Here is a 20,473-nt window from a genome sequence, read left to right as displayed (position 1 = left end):
AGAGAGAAATAAGTGGAAATATTCTACATTCATGGATTAAAAGACTTAATATTATTAAAATTACTATTTATAGTAATCCATACTAGTATAAGTGATCTGCAGACTTAATACAATCTCTATGAAAATCTCAGTGGCATTTTTTTACAGAAAAAGAAAAAAGTCTTAAAACCCATATGAAACAACAAAAGACTCTGAGTAGCCAAAGTCATTTTGAGCAAGAAGAACAAAGCTGGAGGCAACACATTTTCTGATTTCAAAATGTATGACAAAGCTACCATACAAAGCTGTAATACAAAACATATTACAGTGTAATGCAAATAGTATACTACTGGCAAATAAGCAGACACAGACAGAACAGAATAGAGAGCCTAGAAATAAACCCATGCATGTATATCAAGTGATCTTTGACAACAATACATGATGAGGAAAGGGTAGCTCTCTTTAATAAATGGTCTTGGAAAACCAAATTCAAAAGAATGAAATTGAAGCCTCATCTTATACTACATACCAAAGTTAACTCAAAATGGATTAAAGACTGAATTGTAAGACCTGAAACCACAAAACTCTTAGAAGAAAACATATGGTACAAGCCTCTTGACATTGACCTTGGAAAAGAATTCTTGGATGTGACATCAAAAGCACAGACAACAAAAGCAAAAATAAACAAGCAGGATTATGTTACACTAAAAAGTATCTGCACAGCAAGGGAAGCCATCAACAAAATGACAAGGCAGGGATTGTGCGGAAGGGAAAACAGGGAAGTGTTAGTCAAAGGGTACAACATTTTAGTTATACAGCAACTGACAAGTAACTAATCTCAAAAATATACACGCAACTCCTACAGCTCAATTCCAGAAAAATAAATGACCCAATCAAAAAATGGGCCAAAGAACTAAATAGACATTTCTCCAAAGAAGACATACAGATGGCTAACAAACACATGAAAAGATGCTCAACATCACTCATTATCAGAGAAATGCAAATCAAAACGACTATGAGGTACCATTTCACACCAGTCAGAATGGCTGCGATCCAAAAGTCTACAAGCAATAAATGCTGGAGAGGGTGTGGAGAAAAGGGAACCCTCTTACACTGTTGGTGGGAATGCAAACTAGTACAGCCACTATGGAGAACAGTGTGGAGATTCCTTAAAAAACTGGAAGTAGAACTGCCTTATGATCCAGCAATCCCACTGCTGGGCATACACACTGAGGAAACCAGAATTGAAAGAGACACGTGTACCCCAATGTTCATCGCAGCACTGTTTATAATAGCCAGGACATGGAAGCAACCTAGATGTCCATCAGCAGATGAATGGATAAGAAAGCTGTGGTACATATACACACTGGAGTATTACTCAGCCATTAAAAAGAATACCTTTGAGTCAGTTCTAATGAGGTGGATGAAACTGGAGCCTATTATACAGAGTGAAGTAAGCCAGAAAGAAAAACACCAATACAGTATACTAATGCATATATATGGAATTTAGAAAGATGGCAACAATAACCCTGTATACGAGACAGCAAAAGAGACACTGATGTATAGAACAGTCTTTTGGACTCTGTGAGAGAGGGAGAGGGTGGGATGATTTGGGAGAATGGCATTGAAACATGTATAATATCATATATGAAATGAGTCGCCAGTCCAGGTTCGATGCACGATACTGGATGCTTGGGGCTGGTGCACTGGGACGACCCAGAGGGATGGTACTGGGAGGGAGGAGGGAGGAGGAAGGAGGGTTCAGGATGGGTAACACATGTATACCTGTGGTGGATTCATGTTGATATATGGCAAAACCAATACAATATTATAAAGTTAAAAAAAAAAAGCATAGTGGCTATAGCTAGCAATACTGTATTGTAGTCTTAAAAATTTGCTAAGGGGATAGATCTTATGTTAAGTTTTCATACATAATAATAAGTAAAGGAGGCAGGATGATTTTTTTAATTGGAGGCTAATTAGGTTACAATATTGTGGTGGTTTTTGCCATACATCAACACGAATCGGCATTAGGTATACATATGTCCCCTCCCTCTGGAACCCTACTCCCACTCCCCGCCTTATCCAACCCCTCTGGGTTGTCACAGAGCACTGGCTTTGGGCTCCCTGGGTCATACGTGGAATCCACACTGGCTACCAGTTTTACATATGGTAATGTTATGTTTCAATGCTATTCTCCCAAATCATCCCACCGCCTAATACCCTCACTGTGTCCAAAATGTCTTTGTCCTCTTTGCTGCCCTGCAAGTAGGATCATCAATACTATCTTTCTAGATTCCATATATATGTGTTAATATATGATATTTGTCTTTCTATTTCTGACTTACTTCACTCTGTATAATAGGCTCTAAGTTCATCCACCTCATCCACCTTGACTCAAATGTGTTCCTTTTTATAGCTGAGTAATATGCAGCACAACTTCGTTATCCATTCATCTGCCAACTGACATCTAGGTTTCTTCCACTGCTTAGCTGTTGTAAACAGTGCTTCAATGAACACTGGGGTGCATGAATATTTTTCAGTCCTGGTTTTCTCAGGATATATGCCCAGTAGTGGAATTGCTCAGTCATATGGAAATTTTTGAAGGCGATGGACCAGCTTATGGCATGGATGATTGTGGTGTATACTTATCTTTAAAGTCATTGAATTGTATACATGAATGTATATAGCTTTTTGTATGTCAATCATACTTTAATAAAATCTTTTTTTTAAAAAAAGAGCAATGGAAAGAAAACTAAGTGAGTAAATATAAATGTCTATCGATTATTAACCATACAATACAATGATAATATATTGTGGAGTTTAAAATGTACGCAGAATTAAAATATATAACAATAAAATGGAAGTAGAGAGTAAATGGAATTTAAATGTTCTGAATTTGTATCAATAGGAGGGAAGTGGCTAGAGTAATAATTTATATTAGGCTTGTTGTTTGGTTGCTAAGTTGTGTTCAACTTTTTTGCAACCCCATGTACTCACCAGGTTCCTCTGTCCATGGAATTTTCCAGGCAAGAATACTGGAGTGGCTTGCCATTTCCTTCTCCAGGGGATCTTCCTGACCTGGGGATGAAACCTGTTTCTCCTGAATTGGCAGGCAGATTCTTTACTGCTGAACCACCAGAGAAGCCCATAATAGGTAAAAGGATGCATGTTATATCTTTAGGGTTATCACTACAAAAAAAGTAGAAAAATATATAACTAAGAAGTTAATAGAGGAGGAAGGGATGAAATAAAACATACTTGAATAATCCAAAGGAAGGCAGAGAAAGAGGGAAAGAGACTACATGAATGGTTGACTCAAACAGAAAATAAAATTAAGATGATACATTAGACACAACTTCAATCAGAAGTTCCGTCACATGTAAAGAAACAGTTGAAATAAGAAGAGCTGTTAGACTGAGTTTAAGAAACAAGATCTAACTATATGATATTTACAAAGACACATTTTAAATGTTAGAACCATAAAGGTCTACAAATAAAAGGATAGAAAAAAGATATAAAGTACAAATAAATATTTAACAAAAAAAGGCTTTGCATATTATAAAAAGTAGATATTAAGGAAGAATAATTTTGGAAATAAAGGGGACATTTTATGATTAATATATACAATCACTATTTTAAACTTTTATGGTCTAATAACATAGTGTAGAAACATGAAATAACAGTTGACAGAATGAAAAGAATACTGCACCATCTATAATAAGAATATAAAATCTTAACAAACCACTCTCAATTGCTGCTAGAATCGGGAGACAGAAACCCCCCACAAAACAGTGTATATGTGAAAGATTTAGATAATAAAAATAAATTTAATCTCAGTTGAATACATAGAATACTGAAAGAAATAACCTCAATTGTACACAAAGTCTTTTAGAAAATGGTAAATGAGAGAACATTTCTAAGCCCATTTAATGAAACCAGCAAAACCTTTTTATACCTGATAAGGGCATTGAAGAGAGAATTATAGATCAGTCTTTCTCGTAAGAGAAGCAAAATTCTATACAAAATACTAACACTTCAAATAAGCTGATATATTAATGAAGTTTATATGTAACATCGAAGCATGTCAGTTGCCCAGTTGTATCTGACTCTGTGACCCTATGCTCTGTAGGTCACCAGGTTCCTCTGTCTATGGGATTCCCTGGACAAGAATACTGGAGTGGGTCGCCATACCCTTCTCCAGGGGATCTTCCCAACCCAGGAATTGAACCCTGCTTCAAAATGGGTTTTATTCCAGGTTCACAAGTATGGAACATGTACAAATCAATCACTAATCCACCACATTAAACAAAAAAGGGAGAAATATCATATGATTATCTCGATAAATATTTTAAAAAAACATATAAAATACTTCTATATAGAAAATCATAAGACATCATTGAGACAAATTAAAGAAGATATAAAAACATGGAAGGATATATTATGTTTAGTTATTAGAAGACTCAGTGTTGAAAAGCGATTGCTATCTGTTTAAAGCTATCAGTATGTATAATTTTAATGTAAATTCATTAAAAACACCAGAAGTTTTATTAATCAGATTTTAGAACTTGTATGGAAATGCAGAATATCAAGTATAGCTCAGGGGATCTTAAGGAAAAGAAAGTTAAAAAAATTAGACTACCTGATATGAAAATTTACTATACCACAATAGTAATTTAAACAGTGGTTCTGGCACATGTGTAGATCAACAAACCAGCAGAACATATCAGAGACTTAAAAAAGGGCTAACTTGACTCATATGTGGTCACCTGATTTATGACACAGTTTAGTGAGTGTGGGAATGATATTTCCAATTAATGATTCTGAGTCAATTGCTTATCCATATGGGAAAAAATAATCATGGCTCCTACCTTACATTATATTAAAAAATCACTTCTAGATAAACTATATATGTTAAAAAAAGAAGAAGATGAAAATACCAGTATACTAGGTTAAGATAGTATACTATCCTTATTACTTTTGTGTAGCCAAGCTCCTTACCAGGACATGAAGGTGCTGACTCTGTTAAATTACCAATTTAACAAACTGGTAATACCAAAAAGTAAATATTCTGTTCATCGCAAAATACCTATTAAGAAGTATAGGAAGTATAGGAAGAAGAACATATCTCTAATAAAGGAGTGGTATCTAGGCTACATAAAGACTACTGCCAATCAATAAGAAAAAGGCAGACTACCAAATAGAAATATGGTGAAAGACTGCAACAGGCACTTCACAAAACAGAATATCTAAGTGTCCAACAGATACATATGAATGTGGTCATCTTTATTATTCAGTAAGCTAAATGCAGACCAAAACCACAATGAAATACAACAACATCTACTACAATGGCAAAAATTAAAAGGACAGAAAATTCTGAATATTCTGGAGACTGTGGAGCACTGAAACTCTCCTGTACTGTTAGTGAGAATTTATATCAGAAACTGTTTCTGAGTTTCACTGAAACAGAACAAATACACATCCTACAATCCATCAGTTACACACTTACGTAAATTCCCAACGGAATTTGGGAATTTATTTATTTTCACAAAAGATGAAATGCATACTTATTTTCACAAAAGAAATGTATAAGAATGTTCAAAGTAGTATTATTTATTTATTTATTTTTATTTTATATTGGAGTACAGGTGATTTACAATGTTGTGGTAGTCTCAGGGGTACAGGAAAGTGATTTAGTTACACATATACTTACATCTGGCTTCCCAGGTGGCACTAGTGGTAAAGAACCCGCCTGCCAATGCAGGATACTTAAGAGGTGCTGGTTTGATCCTTGGGTCATGGGAGATACCCTGGAGGAGGAAATTGCAACCCACTCCAGTATTCTTTCCTGGAAATTCCATGGACAGGGAAGTCTGGCGGGCTACACACAGTCCATGGGGTTGCAAAGAGTCGGACACAACTAAAGCGACTTAGCACATACATATGTATCTATTCTTTTTCAGATTCTTTTCTATATAGGTTATTACAGAGTATTAAGTAGAGTTCCCTGTGCTATACAGAAGATCCTTGTTGATAATCTATTTTATATATAATACAGTGTATATGTTAATCACAAACTCCTAATTTATCCCCCACACTCACCTTTCCTCTTTGGTAACCATAAGTTTCTTTTCTAAGTCTGTGAGTTTGTTTTGTAAATAAGTTCATTTGTATCATTTTTTAGATTCCACATATAAGTGAGCTCATAGGATATTTGTCTTTGTCTGAACTACCTCATTTGATATGATAATGTCTAGGTGCGTCCATGTTGCTGCAAATGGCATTAATTCATTCCTTTTATGGCTGATATATTCCATTGTATATATATGTATCACATCTTTTGTATCCATTCATTTGTTGATGGACATTTAGGTTACTTCCATATCTTGGCTATTGTAAATAGTGCTGCAATGAACATTGAGGTGCATGTATCTTTTAGAAGTATGGTTTTCTCCAGATGCGTGCCTAGGAGTGGGATTTCTGGATCATATGGTAGCTTTATTTTTATTTTTTTAAGGAACCCCCTATAGAATTTTCTCTAGTGGCTGTACCAATTTACATTCTCACTAAGAGTGTAGGATGGTTCCCTTTTCTCCACACCCTCATGTGCTTTTTGGCCATCTATATACTTTCTTTGGAGAAATGTCTGTTTAGATCTCCTGTGTATGTTTTGTTTGGGTTGTTTGTTTTTTTTTTTTAATATTGAGCTGCATGAGCTGTTTGTATATTTTGGAGATTAATCCCTTGTTGGTCGCATTTTTTGCAAATATTTTCTGCCATTCTCTGGGTTGTCTTTTCATTGCTTATGGTTTATAGAGTTATTTATAATAGCTCTATAAGTGGAAATAATGCTATTGTCCATCAACAATAGAATGGGTAAATTGTGAAATATTCATGCAATGATACAATATACTAAATAAAATTATACACATGAATGAATCTTAAAGCATAATACTGAGTGCACTGAACTAGATACACACAAAAAAGGACACTGAATTTATATAAAATTCAAAGTAGACAAACATATTATATGGTTTTAGCTGTCAGGATAGTGATTGTCTTTGGTGAGGGTATGGTTAAAATTCATTGAACTGTATACCTATATCTGAGCACTGTACTATAAGTATGTTAGTTTTCAATAGTAATGTTTACATTCATTTAAATAACTTCATTAGATTATATGAATACAAAGGAAAACTCAGTTCTTCCCTCCTCAATCTTGTTCGGAAGGCAGAAATGTAACTGAGTGACATAGTAGAGGTAAGCATGATTGGTATGTTCCATGGACAAACGGGGATTACATACAACCTGAATTGAGAATGGAGATTAGTAAGGCTTCCCAGGGGAAATGATGACTCAATTGATCCTTAGAATAGGAATTAACAAGGTATATCATGGTTGTTCGGAGAAGGCAATGGCACCCCACTCCAGTACTCTTGCCTGGAAAATCCCATGGGTGGAGGATTCTGGCAGGCTGCAGTCCAGGGGGTCGCTAAGAGTCGGACACAACTGAGCGACTTCACTTTCACTTTTCACTTTCCTGCATTGGAGAAGGAAATGGCAACCACTCTGGTGTTCTTGCCTGGAGAATCCCAGGGACAGGGGAGCCTGGTGGGCTGCCGTCTATGGGGTCACACAGAGTCGGACACGACTGAAGTGACTTAGCAGTAGCAGTAGCATCATGGTTGTTACTTGCAGACAAAACAACCCACTTAGGCTGGTCTATTATCACCCTGCTTATTTAACTTATATGCAGAGTACATCATGAGAAACGCTGGACTGGAAGAAACGCAAGCTGGAATCAAGATTGCCGGGAGAAATATCAATAACGTTAGATATGCAGATGATACCATCCTTATGGCAGAAAGGGAAGAGGAACTAAAAAGCCTCTTGATGAAAGTGAAAGTGGAGAGTGATACAGTTGGCTTAAAGCTCAATATTCAGAAAACGAAGATCATGGCATCCGGTCCCATCACTTCATGGGAAATAGATAGGGAAACAGTGGAAACAGTGTCAGACTTTATTTTTGGGGGCTCCAAAATTACTGCAGATGGTGACTGCGGCCATGAAATTAAAAGATGCTTACTCCTTGGAAGGAAAGTTATGACCAAACTAGATAGCATACTCAAAAGCAGAGACATTACTTTGCCAACAAAGGTCCGTCTAGTCAAGGCTATGGTTTTTCCTGTGGTCATGTATGGATGTGAGAGTTGGACTGTGAAGAAAGCTGAGCGCCAAAGAATTGATGCTTTTGAACTGCGGTGTTGGAGAAGACTCTTGAGAATCCCTTGGACTGCAAGGAGATCCAACCAGTCCACTCTGAAGGAGATCAGCCCTGGGATTTCTTTGGAGGGAATGATACTGAAGCTGAAACTCCAGTACTTTGGCCACCTCATGCGGAGAGTTGACTCATTGGAAAAGACTCTGATGCTGGGAGGGATTGGGGGCAGGAGGAGAAGGGGACGACAGAGGATGAGATGGCTGGATGGCATCACTGACTTGATGGATGTGAGTCTGAGTGAACTCTGGGAGTTGGTGATGGACAGGGAGGCCTGGCGTGCTGCGATTCATGGGGTCGCAAAAAGTCAGACACGACTGAGCGACTGAACTGAACTGAGGTTGGTCTAAGCAGAAGGTGTTTATTAGAAGGTAACAAGTTACAAAATATCATAGAATATCTGGGAACCAGACTTGGCTGCTACAAAGACATGATCCATATAGACAGAGAAAGATATCCAATACCACTATGAAATTAATAGCAGAAACATCACTGACTCTCTTGCTTTCTGAAGTCCATGATATATAGTACTGGATTCCTGTGCCACTACTGTCCCTGAGAAACCAGACATTTCTACTACTGTCTTGCCAAATAACCTAATCTCTCTATACACTGACATCCTTCACTTTTGCCTCCAAGTTTTGCAGTAGTGCAACAAACTAGTAGAGACTAGCTCACTTACAAGCACTATAACTGCAGAAAACTGTACAGAAAATTTCTGACAGACCAGAAAGGGTTGGAATGGGCTATTCCAATGTTGAATGAGCTAACATATGGGATCTGCAGTAAATCAAGTAAAAGGAATAGGAAAGTAAGAAATCCAAAAAGAAGGAAGAGCAGCTTTTAAGATATATTGGCATACAGCTATGTGAGTAGAACCAAATATCTTCACGGCTTCCCCTCCTTCTTACGTTAGAAGCTGCACAACTTGCTTGTCTATGATGCAGGAGTTTGTATATTTCTGAGTGTGTGTGTGTGTGTGTGTGTGTAAAACTCTGGAGAACTTGGCAAATGATATCTGGACTAAAGCTTAGTTTCTTCATTTGAAAATCAGTATAGTGATACATATTAATACACAAAGCCCAGGACTGCTTTGAGGGTTAAATGAGCCCATGTTCAGGTAAGCATCTCATGTAGTACCTGATATATACAAGAGATGTAACATAAACTTCTTTTATCTGAGAGAGAGAGATTATGGCAGTTGGTGAGAAAGGAGGACTTGAGACGGATGTTGTGCAACTGATCATATTTTCTTCTTTTAGAAGCTGAAACTTCTAAGTAAATAACTGAAAAAAAAAAATGACAAGCAGAACTTATGATGGCACATTCCTCCTTGATTCAGATACAAACAAAATATAATTTCACATTTACCTGATGGAACTACTTTTCTACAGAGAAAAATAAAAGGTGAGTGCAGAGATTACACATCACAGAGAGCCAGTATAACAGGAGGCAAGCTTTAATGTCTGTTACATGGAAATCCTATTCCAGACCCAGGAAAGCAGAGGCTCTCTGGGGCCAGGTTATTATTATTTTTTAATTAGTCCTATTGACCTATAAGTTATATGCAAGAAAAGTCACCAATTTTAAGTGTACAGATCATTGAGCTTTGACAAATAACTACAGCACAATATAAAACATCCCATCATCCCATAATTTCCTCCAGGCTCCTCTGAAGTCAGTCCCTTCACCTTCAAACTGGGCCCTGAGCTACACTGATCCTTCTATCATATCGGTTTTGATTTTCTAGAAAAAGAAATCATTCAGTATGTAGTCTTTTGTGGCTGGCATCTTTTATTTAGTGTGGCGTTCTCCACTTTTTCACTGCCCCTCTAAAGAGCCTTTCTATACCTATTTCCCTAATTATCTCTCCCCCTTTTATGAAATTTTAATGCCACAGATATACTGTTTGTGTGATTATATACTACATGTATACCTGCATTTTATACACTAAAAATTAGATTTTTCACACCCCCAGAACAAACATTTTCCCCCTTGGAGACAATATTGCCCAATTGAGAATACATGATTTAGTATGAATCTTTTTTGATTCATCAGTATTATATCATCAGTTGGTTCATTTTTATTGTTTTGTAAGTTTGATTGTATGAAGAGACATTCAAGAATGAATAGAATAATTGTGAATGTGTTACAAAGGTCAGGCATTAACCACATGATTCAACTACTGTTCTTCTTTAACTTTGATCCTTGTTGTCCCTGGTATTAGTAAACAGACCTCCTGTCACACAGTTGTTCAAGCAAGAAATCTAGGAGGGATTGAGATACTGCCTTTCCCTTCATTTCTCCTTATACAATTAAAGTCAAATCCTGTCAATTTAACCTCTAGATTATTTCTTGAATCTGGTCTCAAGGGATTGGATTTTGCTATAACCCAGAACATTCTAGACATGTTAAAAATTTTGATTTTTACCTTCAGAGAAATGGGAGGCCACTGAAGGAATTTAAACAAGAAAGTGCAGTGACGTGATTAGTGTAATAAAAATTAATATGTCTTTTATTTAGTAAATAGCAACTTAGAATGTAGATAATAATTAAATCACTTCCCAGGTGGCACAGTGATTAAGAATCAGCCTCCCAAAGCAAAAGGCGTGAGAAACGGGGGTTCAGTCCCTGGGTCGGGAAGATCCCCTGGAGGAGGAAATGGCAACCAGTATTCTTGATCACACAGACCACAGCCTTGTCTAACTCAATGAAACTAAGCCATGCCGTGTTGGGTCACCCAAGACGGATGGGTCATGGTGGAGAGGTCTGACAGAATGTGGTCCACTGGAGAAGGGAATGGCAAACCACTTCAGTATTCTTGCCTTGAGAACCCCGTGAACAGTATGAAAAGGCAAAATGATAGGATACTAAAAGAGAAACTCCCCAGGTCAGTAGGTGCCCAATATGCTACTGGAGATCATGCAGAAATAACACCAGAAAGAATGAAGGGGTGGAGCCAAAGCAAAAACAACACCCAGTTGTGGATGGGACTGGTGATAGAAGCAAGGTCCGATGCTGTAAAGAGCAATATTGCATAGGAACCTGGAATGTTAGGTCCATGAATCGGGGCAAATTGGAAGTGGTCAAACAAGAGATGGCAAGAGTGACCATTGACATTCTAGGAATCAGAGAACTAAAATGGACTGGAATGGGTGAATTTAACTCAGATGACCATTATATCTACTACTGTGGGCAAGAATCCCTTAGAAAAAATGGAGTAGTCATCATGGTCAATAAAAGAGTCCAAAATGCAGTACTTGGATGCAATCTCAAAAGTGACAGAATGATCTCTGTTCGTTTCCAAGGCAAACCATTCAATATCATGGTAATCCAAGCCTATGCCCCAACCCGTAATCCTGAAGAGGCTGAAGTTTAGTGGTTCTATGAAGACCTACAAGACCTTTTAGAACTAACACCCAAAAAAGATATCCTTTTCATTATAGGGGACTGGAATGCAAAAGGAGGAAGTCAAGACACACCTGGAGTAACAGGCAAATTTGGCCTTGGAATACAGAGTGAAGCACGGCAAAGACTAATAGAGTTTAGCCAAGAGAACACACTGGTCATAGCAATCACCCTCTTCCAACAACACAAGAGAAGACTCTACACATGGACATCACCAGATAGTCAACACTGAAATCAGATTGATTATATTCTTTGCTGCCAAAGATGGAGAAGCTCTATACAGTCAGCAAAAACAAGACTGGGAGCTGACTGTGACTCAGATCATGAACTCCTTATTGCCAAATTCAGACTTATATTGAAGAAAGTAGGGAAAATTACTAGACCATTCAGGTATGACCTAAATCAAATCCCTTACGATTTTACACTGGAAGTGAGAAATAGATTTAAGGGACTAGATCTGATAGAGTGCCTGATGAACTATGGATGGAGGTTCACGACATTGTATAGGAGACAGGGATCAAGACCATCCCCATGGAAAAGTAATGCAAAAAAGCAAAATGGCTGTCTGAGGAGGCCTTACAAATAGCTGTGAAAAGAAGAGAAGCAAAAAGCAAAGGAGAAAAGGAAAGATATAAGCATCTGAATGCAGAGTTCCAAAGAATAGCAAGAAGAGATAAGAAAGCCTTCCTCAGTGATCAATGCAAAGAAATAGAGGAAAACAACAGAATGGGAAAGACTAGAGATCTCTTCAAGAAAATTAGAGATACCAAGGGAACACTTCATGCTAAGATGGGTTTGATAAAGGACAGAAATGGTATGGACCTAAGCAGAAGATATTAAGAAGAGGTGGCAAGAATACATAGAAGAACTGTACGAAAAAGATCTTCATGTCCAAGATAATCATGATGGTGTGATCACTGACCTAGAGCCAGACATCCTGGAATGTGAATTCAAGTTGGCCTTAGGAAGCATCACTATGAACAAAGCTAGAGGTGATGGAATTCCAGTTGAGCTATTCCAAATCCTGAAAGATGATGCTGTGAAAGTGCTGCACTCAATATGCCAGCAAATTTGGAAAACTCAGCAGTGGCCATAGGACTGGAAAAGTTCAGTTTTCATTCCAATCCCAAAGAAAGGCAATGCCAAAGAATGCTCAAACTATTGCACAATTACACTCATCTCACACGCTAGTAAAGTAATGCTTAAAATTCTCCAAGCCAGGCTTCAGCAATAAGTGAACTGTGAATTTCCAGATGTTCAAGCTGGTTTTAGAAAATACAGAAGAACCAGAGATCAAATTGCCAACATCCGCTGGATCATGGAAAAAGCAAGAGAGTTCCAGAAAAGCATCTATTTCTGCTTTATTGACTATGCCAAAGCCTTTGACTGTGTGGATCATAAGAAACTGGAAAATTCTAAAAAAATGGGAATACCAGACCACCTGACCTGCATCTTGAGAAACCTATATGCAGGTGAGGAAGCAACAGTTAGAACTGGACATGGAACAACAGACTGGTTCCAAATAGGAAAAGGAGTATGTCAAAGATGCATATTGTCAACCTGATTATTTAACTTATATACAGAATACATAATGAGAAATGCTGGGCTGGAAGAAGAGCAAGCTGGAATCAAGATTGCCAGGAGAAATATCAATAACCTCAGATATGCAGATGACACCACCCTTATGTCAGAAAGTGAAGAGGAACTAAAGACCCTCTTGATGAAAGTGAAAGTGGAGAGTGAAAAAGTTGGCTTAAAGACCAACATTCAGAAAACTAAGATCATGGCATCTGGTCTCATCACTTCATGGGAAATAGATGGGGAAACAGTGGAAACAGTGTCAGACTTTATTTTCTGGGGCTCCAAAATCACTGCAGATGGTGATTGCAGCCATGAAATTAAAAGATGCTTACTCCTTGGAAGGAAAGTTATGACCAAACTAGATAGCATATTCAAAAGCAGAGATATTACTTTGCCAACAAAGGTCCGTCTAGCCAAGGCTATGGTTTTTCCAGTGGTCATGTATGGATGTGAGAGTTGGACTGTGAAGAAAGCTGAGCACCAAAGAATTGATGCTTTTGAACTGTGGTGTTGGAGAAGACTCTTGAGAGTCCCTTGGACTGCAAGGAGATCCAACCAGTCCATCCTAAAGGAGATCAGTCCTGGGTATTCATTGAAAGGACTGATGCTGAAGCTGAAACTCCAATACTTTGGACACCTCATGTGTGAAGAGTTGCCTCATTGGAAAAGACTCTGATGCTGGGAGGGATTGGGGGCAGGAGGAGAAGGGGACAACAAAGGATAAGATGGCTGGATGGTATCACCGACTTGATGGACATGAGTTTGGGTAAACTCCAGGAGTTGGTGATGAACAGGGAGGCCTTGCGTGCTGGGATTCATGGGGTCGCAAAGAGTCAGGCACAACTGAGCGACTGAACTGACTGATTCTTGTCTGGAAAATATCATGGGTAGAAGAGCCTTGCAGGTTAACAGTCCATGGGGTGGCAAAGAGTTGGACATGACTGAGTGACTGGGCACACACACAATAATTAGAAGGGACAAAGACTATATAGAGAAAGGATATTTCAGAAGTCCAGAGGAAAACTGATAGTGGTTCTTTTATGAATTTAAGGGTGTGTGATGGGAAAATTGGGAGACATGCTATGGTCTCAGGGGGGCCCATGATAAAAACTTAGTCAAGCTCTCACTGTTAGATGATAATGTTACTGTGATGAGAAATTCAGATAAATCCTCCAATTGCTTGCTGCTGCCTTGATTTAGTCTTTTTTTTTTTTTGCCAAACAAATCATATCTTAAAGAAATAAAGTACAAATATTCTTGGATCATTTGCTGATGAGTTGGAAGGAATTAGAATGATACTTAAAAGAAAAAAACATTTTGTGTACTTAATGCATCCACTTTGCTTTCTGTCCATCTTAGGATATCCTCCCCTCCCCCACCCCCCCCCCACCCCTGCCCAGTGGTTACTGCAATACTAGTATCTATGTATGAACTTCAAATGGTCTGAAATCAAGCTTTATGCAAATAGTTTTGACTGTGTAGATATACACGTATCTCTGGGGGCCTCTAGAAGTGGTCATTAACCTACTAAAGGTCAAGAAGCAATGACTTACTGTGTTTTCAGTGTAGAGTACCTGGAAATGCATATGATAATATTTCTCATTCTTAAGGCATATAAGGCTTACATCATGTAAACAGAAAAATGACAAAGTCACACTGCCAGTTTAATGGAAACAAAATATGAACAAAATTCTGGAAGCTTGTTAGTTACACTGGTGCTTTATCTCTTCCAGGTGACTTCTGAAGCATGGCTGCCCACAACAGTTCCTCCTGCGATGACCCCATATTGACACCCCATTTAACCAGGCTCTACTTTGTAGTGCTTATTGGAGGGCTGTTGGGCATCATCTCCATTTTGTTCCTGCTTGTGAAAATGAACACCCGGTCTGTGACCACCACAGCAGTCATTAATCTGGTGGTGGTCCACAGTGTTTTTCTGCTCACAGTGCCTTTTCGCTTGACCTACCTCATCAAGCACACTTGGACATTTGGGTTGTCCTTCTGCAAGTTTGTGAGTGCCATGCTGCACATCCACATGTACCTCACATTCCTGTTCTACATGGTGATTCTAGTCATCAGGTACCTCATTTTCTTCAAGCACAAGGACAAAGTGGAATTCTACAGAAAACTACATGCTGTGGCTGCCAGTACCGCCATGTGGCTGCTGGTGATTGTCATTGTGGTACCTCTGGTTGTTTCTCAGTATGGCATTCATGAGGGCTACGACAGCCACCACTGTTTCAAATTCCACAAAGAACTTACTCATGCATATGTGCAAGCCATCAATTATTTGATAGTCGCTGTTGTCATAATCATCGCAGTGATTCTCCTGGTCCTCCAGATCACCATCATCGTGTTGATGGCACGGAAGCTTGGACACTCCTTACTATCCCATCAAGAGTTCTGGGCTCAGGTGAAAAATCTGCTTTTTATAGGAGTCATTCTTATTTGCTTCCTTCCCTACCAGTGCTTTCGAATTTATTACTTGTACACGGTGGCACACTCAAGAGACTGTAACTACAATGTTGCATTTTATAATGAAATCTTCTTGAGTGTAACAGCAATTAGCTGCTTTGATTTGCTGCTTTTTGTTTTTGGGGGAAGCCACTGGTTTAGGCAAAAGATAATTGACCTATGGAATTGCCTTCTGTGCCGTTAGCCACAGACTACAGTATTCAACATTACCTCCTTAATATTGACAGTAAAAACAGGAATGGCTATTTCTTTACTCAATTAAAACCATGTCTTGATGCAGCCAAACAAAAGGACTGTAAAATGTCAGAGCATTCATTTCAGCCTTTGTGTAATTCTTCTCATCTTTGAACGATACATATACGAAGACTAGTGATGTTCAATCTACCTGGAGCTGCAGTACTGCATGATTTTCCAATATAAAATGTCTACTTGGCCCATCCAGGTACCATGGGTCCAATGGTTTCTGAGTTTTACTACCTTATTTTCATTTCCTCAGTTTGAAACATGGCCTTTCCTTAGGTTTTGGACTGGACTCAGCCCTCTTTTCTTTTCATTCCACTTAAACTTAGGTAAGTTAATCATAGTCATGATTCTACATCAAAGACTCAAACTTCACTTGGCTAGCCAGAGGAGATGACCATACAACTCACACTCACACACAAACACACACACACACACACAGATGAGGAGGAGAATACTATGAAATAAAAAACAACAAAAAACTTTTTTTAGATTATCAAAACTTTGATGGGAAGTCACTAATCTAGACATCAAGAGAAACAGAACTCTTTCTGACTAAACAAGGTACCTAGTTTGTCTTTTGAAAGATAAATTGTAAGGATGAGATCACTTTCCTCAATATCTCCAAAAATCATTTAAAAGTTTACTGAATATATCTAAATAATGGTGAAACTGTAACTTAGAGAATAACCCTGACCAATATGCTTCTAGGCATAAAAATTAGTTCCCAAGAGAAGTGATTAAATTTTCCCCCTTTCTGTTTTTTGAAGGATTTCTAGTTGTCTTGGGCCACAATTTAGATTTTCCTTGGAGACAGAAAGTTATACTGAAATTTTAGAGTTTCCTTCCTCCCTTAGTTATGTGTCTTTAAATAAATGAAAACAATATTCTAAAAAGAGAACTTCTGAGAAATATATAGAAAAACCATTAAGCTAGATTATGAGATTAGACTGCTAAATTGAAACATAGGACTATGGATTTTTTTCCCTCATGCTCGCATTTCTACTATTTCCCTCAAAGTTTCACAATCTTGAAACTTAGCAAAGAACTGATCCTGTTTCCTATTTGATTCTTCAAAACCTGAAGTGATTCTTGGTAGGAAGAGAAGAAATGAGTGAATCAATGTAATTTTTTTCTTCTCCCAGCAAGGTAAATGTTTAGGATTTAAAGATTTTTCTTTATTTGTTATACCCTGCTGCTGCTAAGTCACTTCAGTCATGTCCGACTCTGTGTGACCCCATAGACGGCAGCCCACCAGGCTCCCCCGTCCCTGGGATTCTCCAGGCAAGAACACTGGAGTGGGTTGCCATTTCCTTCTCCAATGCAGGAAAGTGAAAAGTGAAAGTGAAGTCGATCAGTCGTGTCCGACTCCTAGCGACCCCATGGACTGCAGCCCACCAGGCCCCTCCGTCCATGGGATTTTCCAGGCAAGAGTACTGGAGTGAGGTGCCATTGCCTTCTCCGTGTTATACCATATGCATCCACAAATTCATCAAATGAATAAGAGATAATCCTTGTGAGTTTTATGATTACCGAAACTGCTGAGTCATAGAAATTAATTTTGAGGAAGAAAAGTGACAGCATACTGCATAGGTGACTTATTCAAATTTTTTTCCTGTTTTAAATTTTCTTTTAAATGTTTTTTTCTTTTTAAGTTATAATTATTTAAAAAATTATTTATGAGAATTACATTGTTTCTCTCCTTGTATATCCATGTCTTACTATCATAATGTCTTGTTAGCTTGTAGATTGTATTAATATTATAGTCTCTTTCAGTCTTTAAAGATGTTAAGGTCAGGCAATTATGCTTTTCTCTGTATTATCATATATTATAATAAAGAGCCTGTTTTACAGACCTATAAGAAATGCTATCCCAAATATAAAGATGCAATGTATAAAATATCTTATTCATTAATATTTACAAAATAAACAAAAATTTCAATTTGTCGGTTCTTTGTCTTTAATTGCTTTGAAAGTGAATCTCATGCAGGAGTAGGAGTGGCATTGGCCTCTCAGGCTACTTTTGGATATCACAATTATAAAAGAGTACTACTGGCATTTGATGACTGGGATTAGAGGCCAGCCTTGCACACAATGAAAAATTATCAAGGTGTGCAGCCTTGCACACCTTGCCTTGCACACATTTAAAAATTATCGAGTCCGTGAAGACTACCCTGACGGTCCAGTGGCTAAGATGCCATGCTCCCCACGCAGGGGGTCCAAGTTAGATTCCACATGCCACAACTAAGACCCAGTACAGCCAAAGAAAGAAATATTAAAAAGAGAATCATCAGGCCTTACCCTGTATTAGAATGTTCTTCAAGGCATTCGTGAAATAAGACACATGATCATAATAATCAGAGCAGTTACTTAGGTTTTATTCACTTTACATAAACACATAGTATTTGTGGGATGGTATGATGTTAATTTTTAAAAATTTCCAGAAGCGTAGCTACCATGGATATTGAGGAAAGATTTTATTCTGTTTTCCTCAGAACTTTACCAAGAGTTGTTCATACCTTTGGAAAATCATATTGTCAATGGCAATACCATCTATGACATTAATATACAACACACACACCTGTAAATAATATTTGTAGTTGTATTCAGGTAGATATTAAATACAGGTGCCAACATCAGACTGCCTCATTTGTCTCCTTTGAGATCATGTCTGAGCACTTACACACTGCAATACATATCTTTTATTACAAATAACTTTCTCTTTCATTGCTCATTTATGTTACAGTTAGAACATTATATATATATATATATATATATATATATATATACATATATGGATTGTATTATGGGTTGTATTATCAGTGAATTTTATTTTAGAATGGTAAAAGTATTGCCAAATATTTGCAATAAAATTAAGACATTGGGTCTGCAAGAATTGAGAACCACTGAACTACCACAAATAGGGTCAGTTTAAAAGGGAGCATTGCCAATTATGACATTATGAACTGGAAAAATACTCCTATATTTTGGAAATACTTAACCTCAGTGTTATTCAATTGTGTTTTTTCTTGCTACACCACGCGGCATGTGGAAATTCCCCAACCAGGGGAAGACTTTTCCTGGTGGCTCAGACGGTAAAGAGCTTGCCTGCAATGCAGGAGACCCGGGTTCGATCCCTGGGTCAGGAAGATCCCCTGAAGAAGGAAATGGCAACCCACTCCCGTATTCTTGCCTGGAAAATCCCATGGACAGAGGAGCCTGGCAGATTATAGTCCATGGGGTTGTAAAGAGTCGGACTTGACTGAGAGAACCAGGGGGACCAGGGATCAAATCCATGCCGCCTTCAGTAGAAACACAGTCCTAACCACTGGACCACTAGGGAAGTTCAGAGTGATTCAATTGTAAATTATTTTTTTCATTACTATAGTGATTAAAAAAGTAAATACAACTTCCAGGAAAATACAAAAAGAATATATATGTATTTTTTCCTTTTTGATAAGACAAAGGCATTTCCCTGAACTGCATAACTTCCAGATTGGCTCATGATCAGTATCTACCAGATTTTGAACCCATGGATAATGGTAATTTTTTTTTTTTTTAATGAAATGAATTTTCTGTGGATTGATTCAAAAAGTGCTGAAAATCCCCAAAACTTTCCCAAATCCGTCTTAGTGGGACTGCCATTAAAGCTGCAGTCCAAGATTAATATGGCAGTTCTTCTGAAGGAGTTCAGTTCAGTTCAGTTCAGTCGCTCAGTCATGTCCGACTCTTTGCGACCCCATGAAACACAGCACGCCAGGCCTTCCTGTCCATCACCAACTCCCGGAGTTCACTCAGACTCATGTCCATCGAGTCGGTGATGCCATCCAGCCATCTCATCCTCTGTCGTCCCCTTCTCCTCCTGTCCTCAATCCCTCCCAGCATCAGGGTCTTTTCCAATGAGTCAACTCTGCATGAGGTGGCCAAAGTATTGGAGTTTCAGCTTCATCAGTCCTTCCAATGAACACACAGGACTGATCTCTTTAGGATGGACTGGTTGGACCTCCTTGTAGTCCAAGGGACTCTCAAGAGTCTTCTCCAACACCACAGTTCAAAAGCATCAATTCTTTGGCGCTCAGCCTTCTTCACAGTCCAACTCTCACATCCATACATGACCACTGGAAAAACCATAGCCTTGACTAGATGGACCTTTGTTGGCAAAGTAATATCTCTGCTTTTTAATATGCTATCTAGGTTGGTCATAACTTTCCTTCCAAGGAGTAAGCATCTTTTAATTTCATGGCTGCAGTCACCATCTGCAGTGATTTTGGAGCCCCCCAAAATAAAGTCTGACACTGTTTCCACTGTTTCCCCATCTATTTGTCATGAAGTGATGGGACCAGATGCCATGATCTTCATTTTCTGAATGTTGAGCTTTAAGCCAACTTTTCACTCTCCACTTTCACGGTCATCAAGAGGCTTTTTAGTTCCTCTTCACTTTGTGCCATAAGGGTGGTGTCATCTGAATATCTGAGGTTATTGCTATTTCTCCCAGATAAAACCTCTTCGGTC

General features: G+C 38.2%; 1 protein-coding gene across 2 annotated transcripts in view; it reads left to right on the top strand.

Moving 5' to 3' along the window:
- The window catches only part of GPR141 (G protein-coupled receptor 141), a 69,105-nt gene extending 51,196 nt beyond the window's left edge, over positions 1-17,909 (top strand). The window contains exons 1-3 of one of the 2 annotated variants that reach the window (XM_070787836.1): positions 1,751-3,136; positions 9,520-9,664; positions 14,980-17,909. In XM_070787836.1, coding sequence (XP_070643937.1) covers positions 14,994-15,905 — 912 coding nt within the window. In that variant the 5' untranslated portion in view covers positions 1,751-3,136; positions 9,520-9,664; positions 14,980-14,993 and the 3' untranslated portion in view covers positions 15,906-17,909. Of the gene's footprint in view, positions 1-1,750; positions 3,137-9,519; positions 9,665-14,979 lie in introns of those variants that run through there. The other variant, XM_019958760.2, reaches the window with a different exon arrangement.
- Positions 17,910-20,473: the final 2,564 nt, after the last annotated feature.

This window comes from Bos indicus, chromosome 4, assembly GCF_029378745.1.
Source record: "Bos indicus isolate NIAB-ARS_2022 breed Sahiwal x Tharparkar chromosome 4, NIAB-ARS_B.indTharparkar_mat_pri_1.0, whole genome shotgun sequence".
Taxonomy (NCBI): domain Eukaryota; kingdom Metazoa; phylum Chordata; class Mammalia; order Artiodactyla; family Bovidae; genus Bos; species Bos indicus.
Note: the sequence above shows the minus strand (reverse complement) of the source record. Positions and strands in the feature narration are given on the sequence as shown.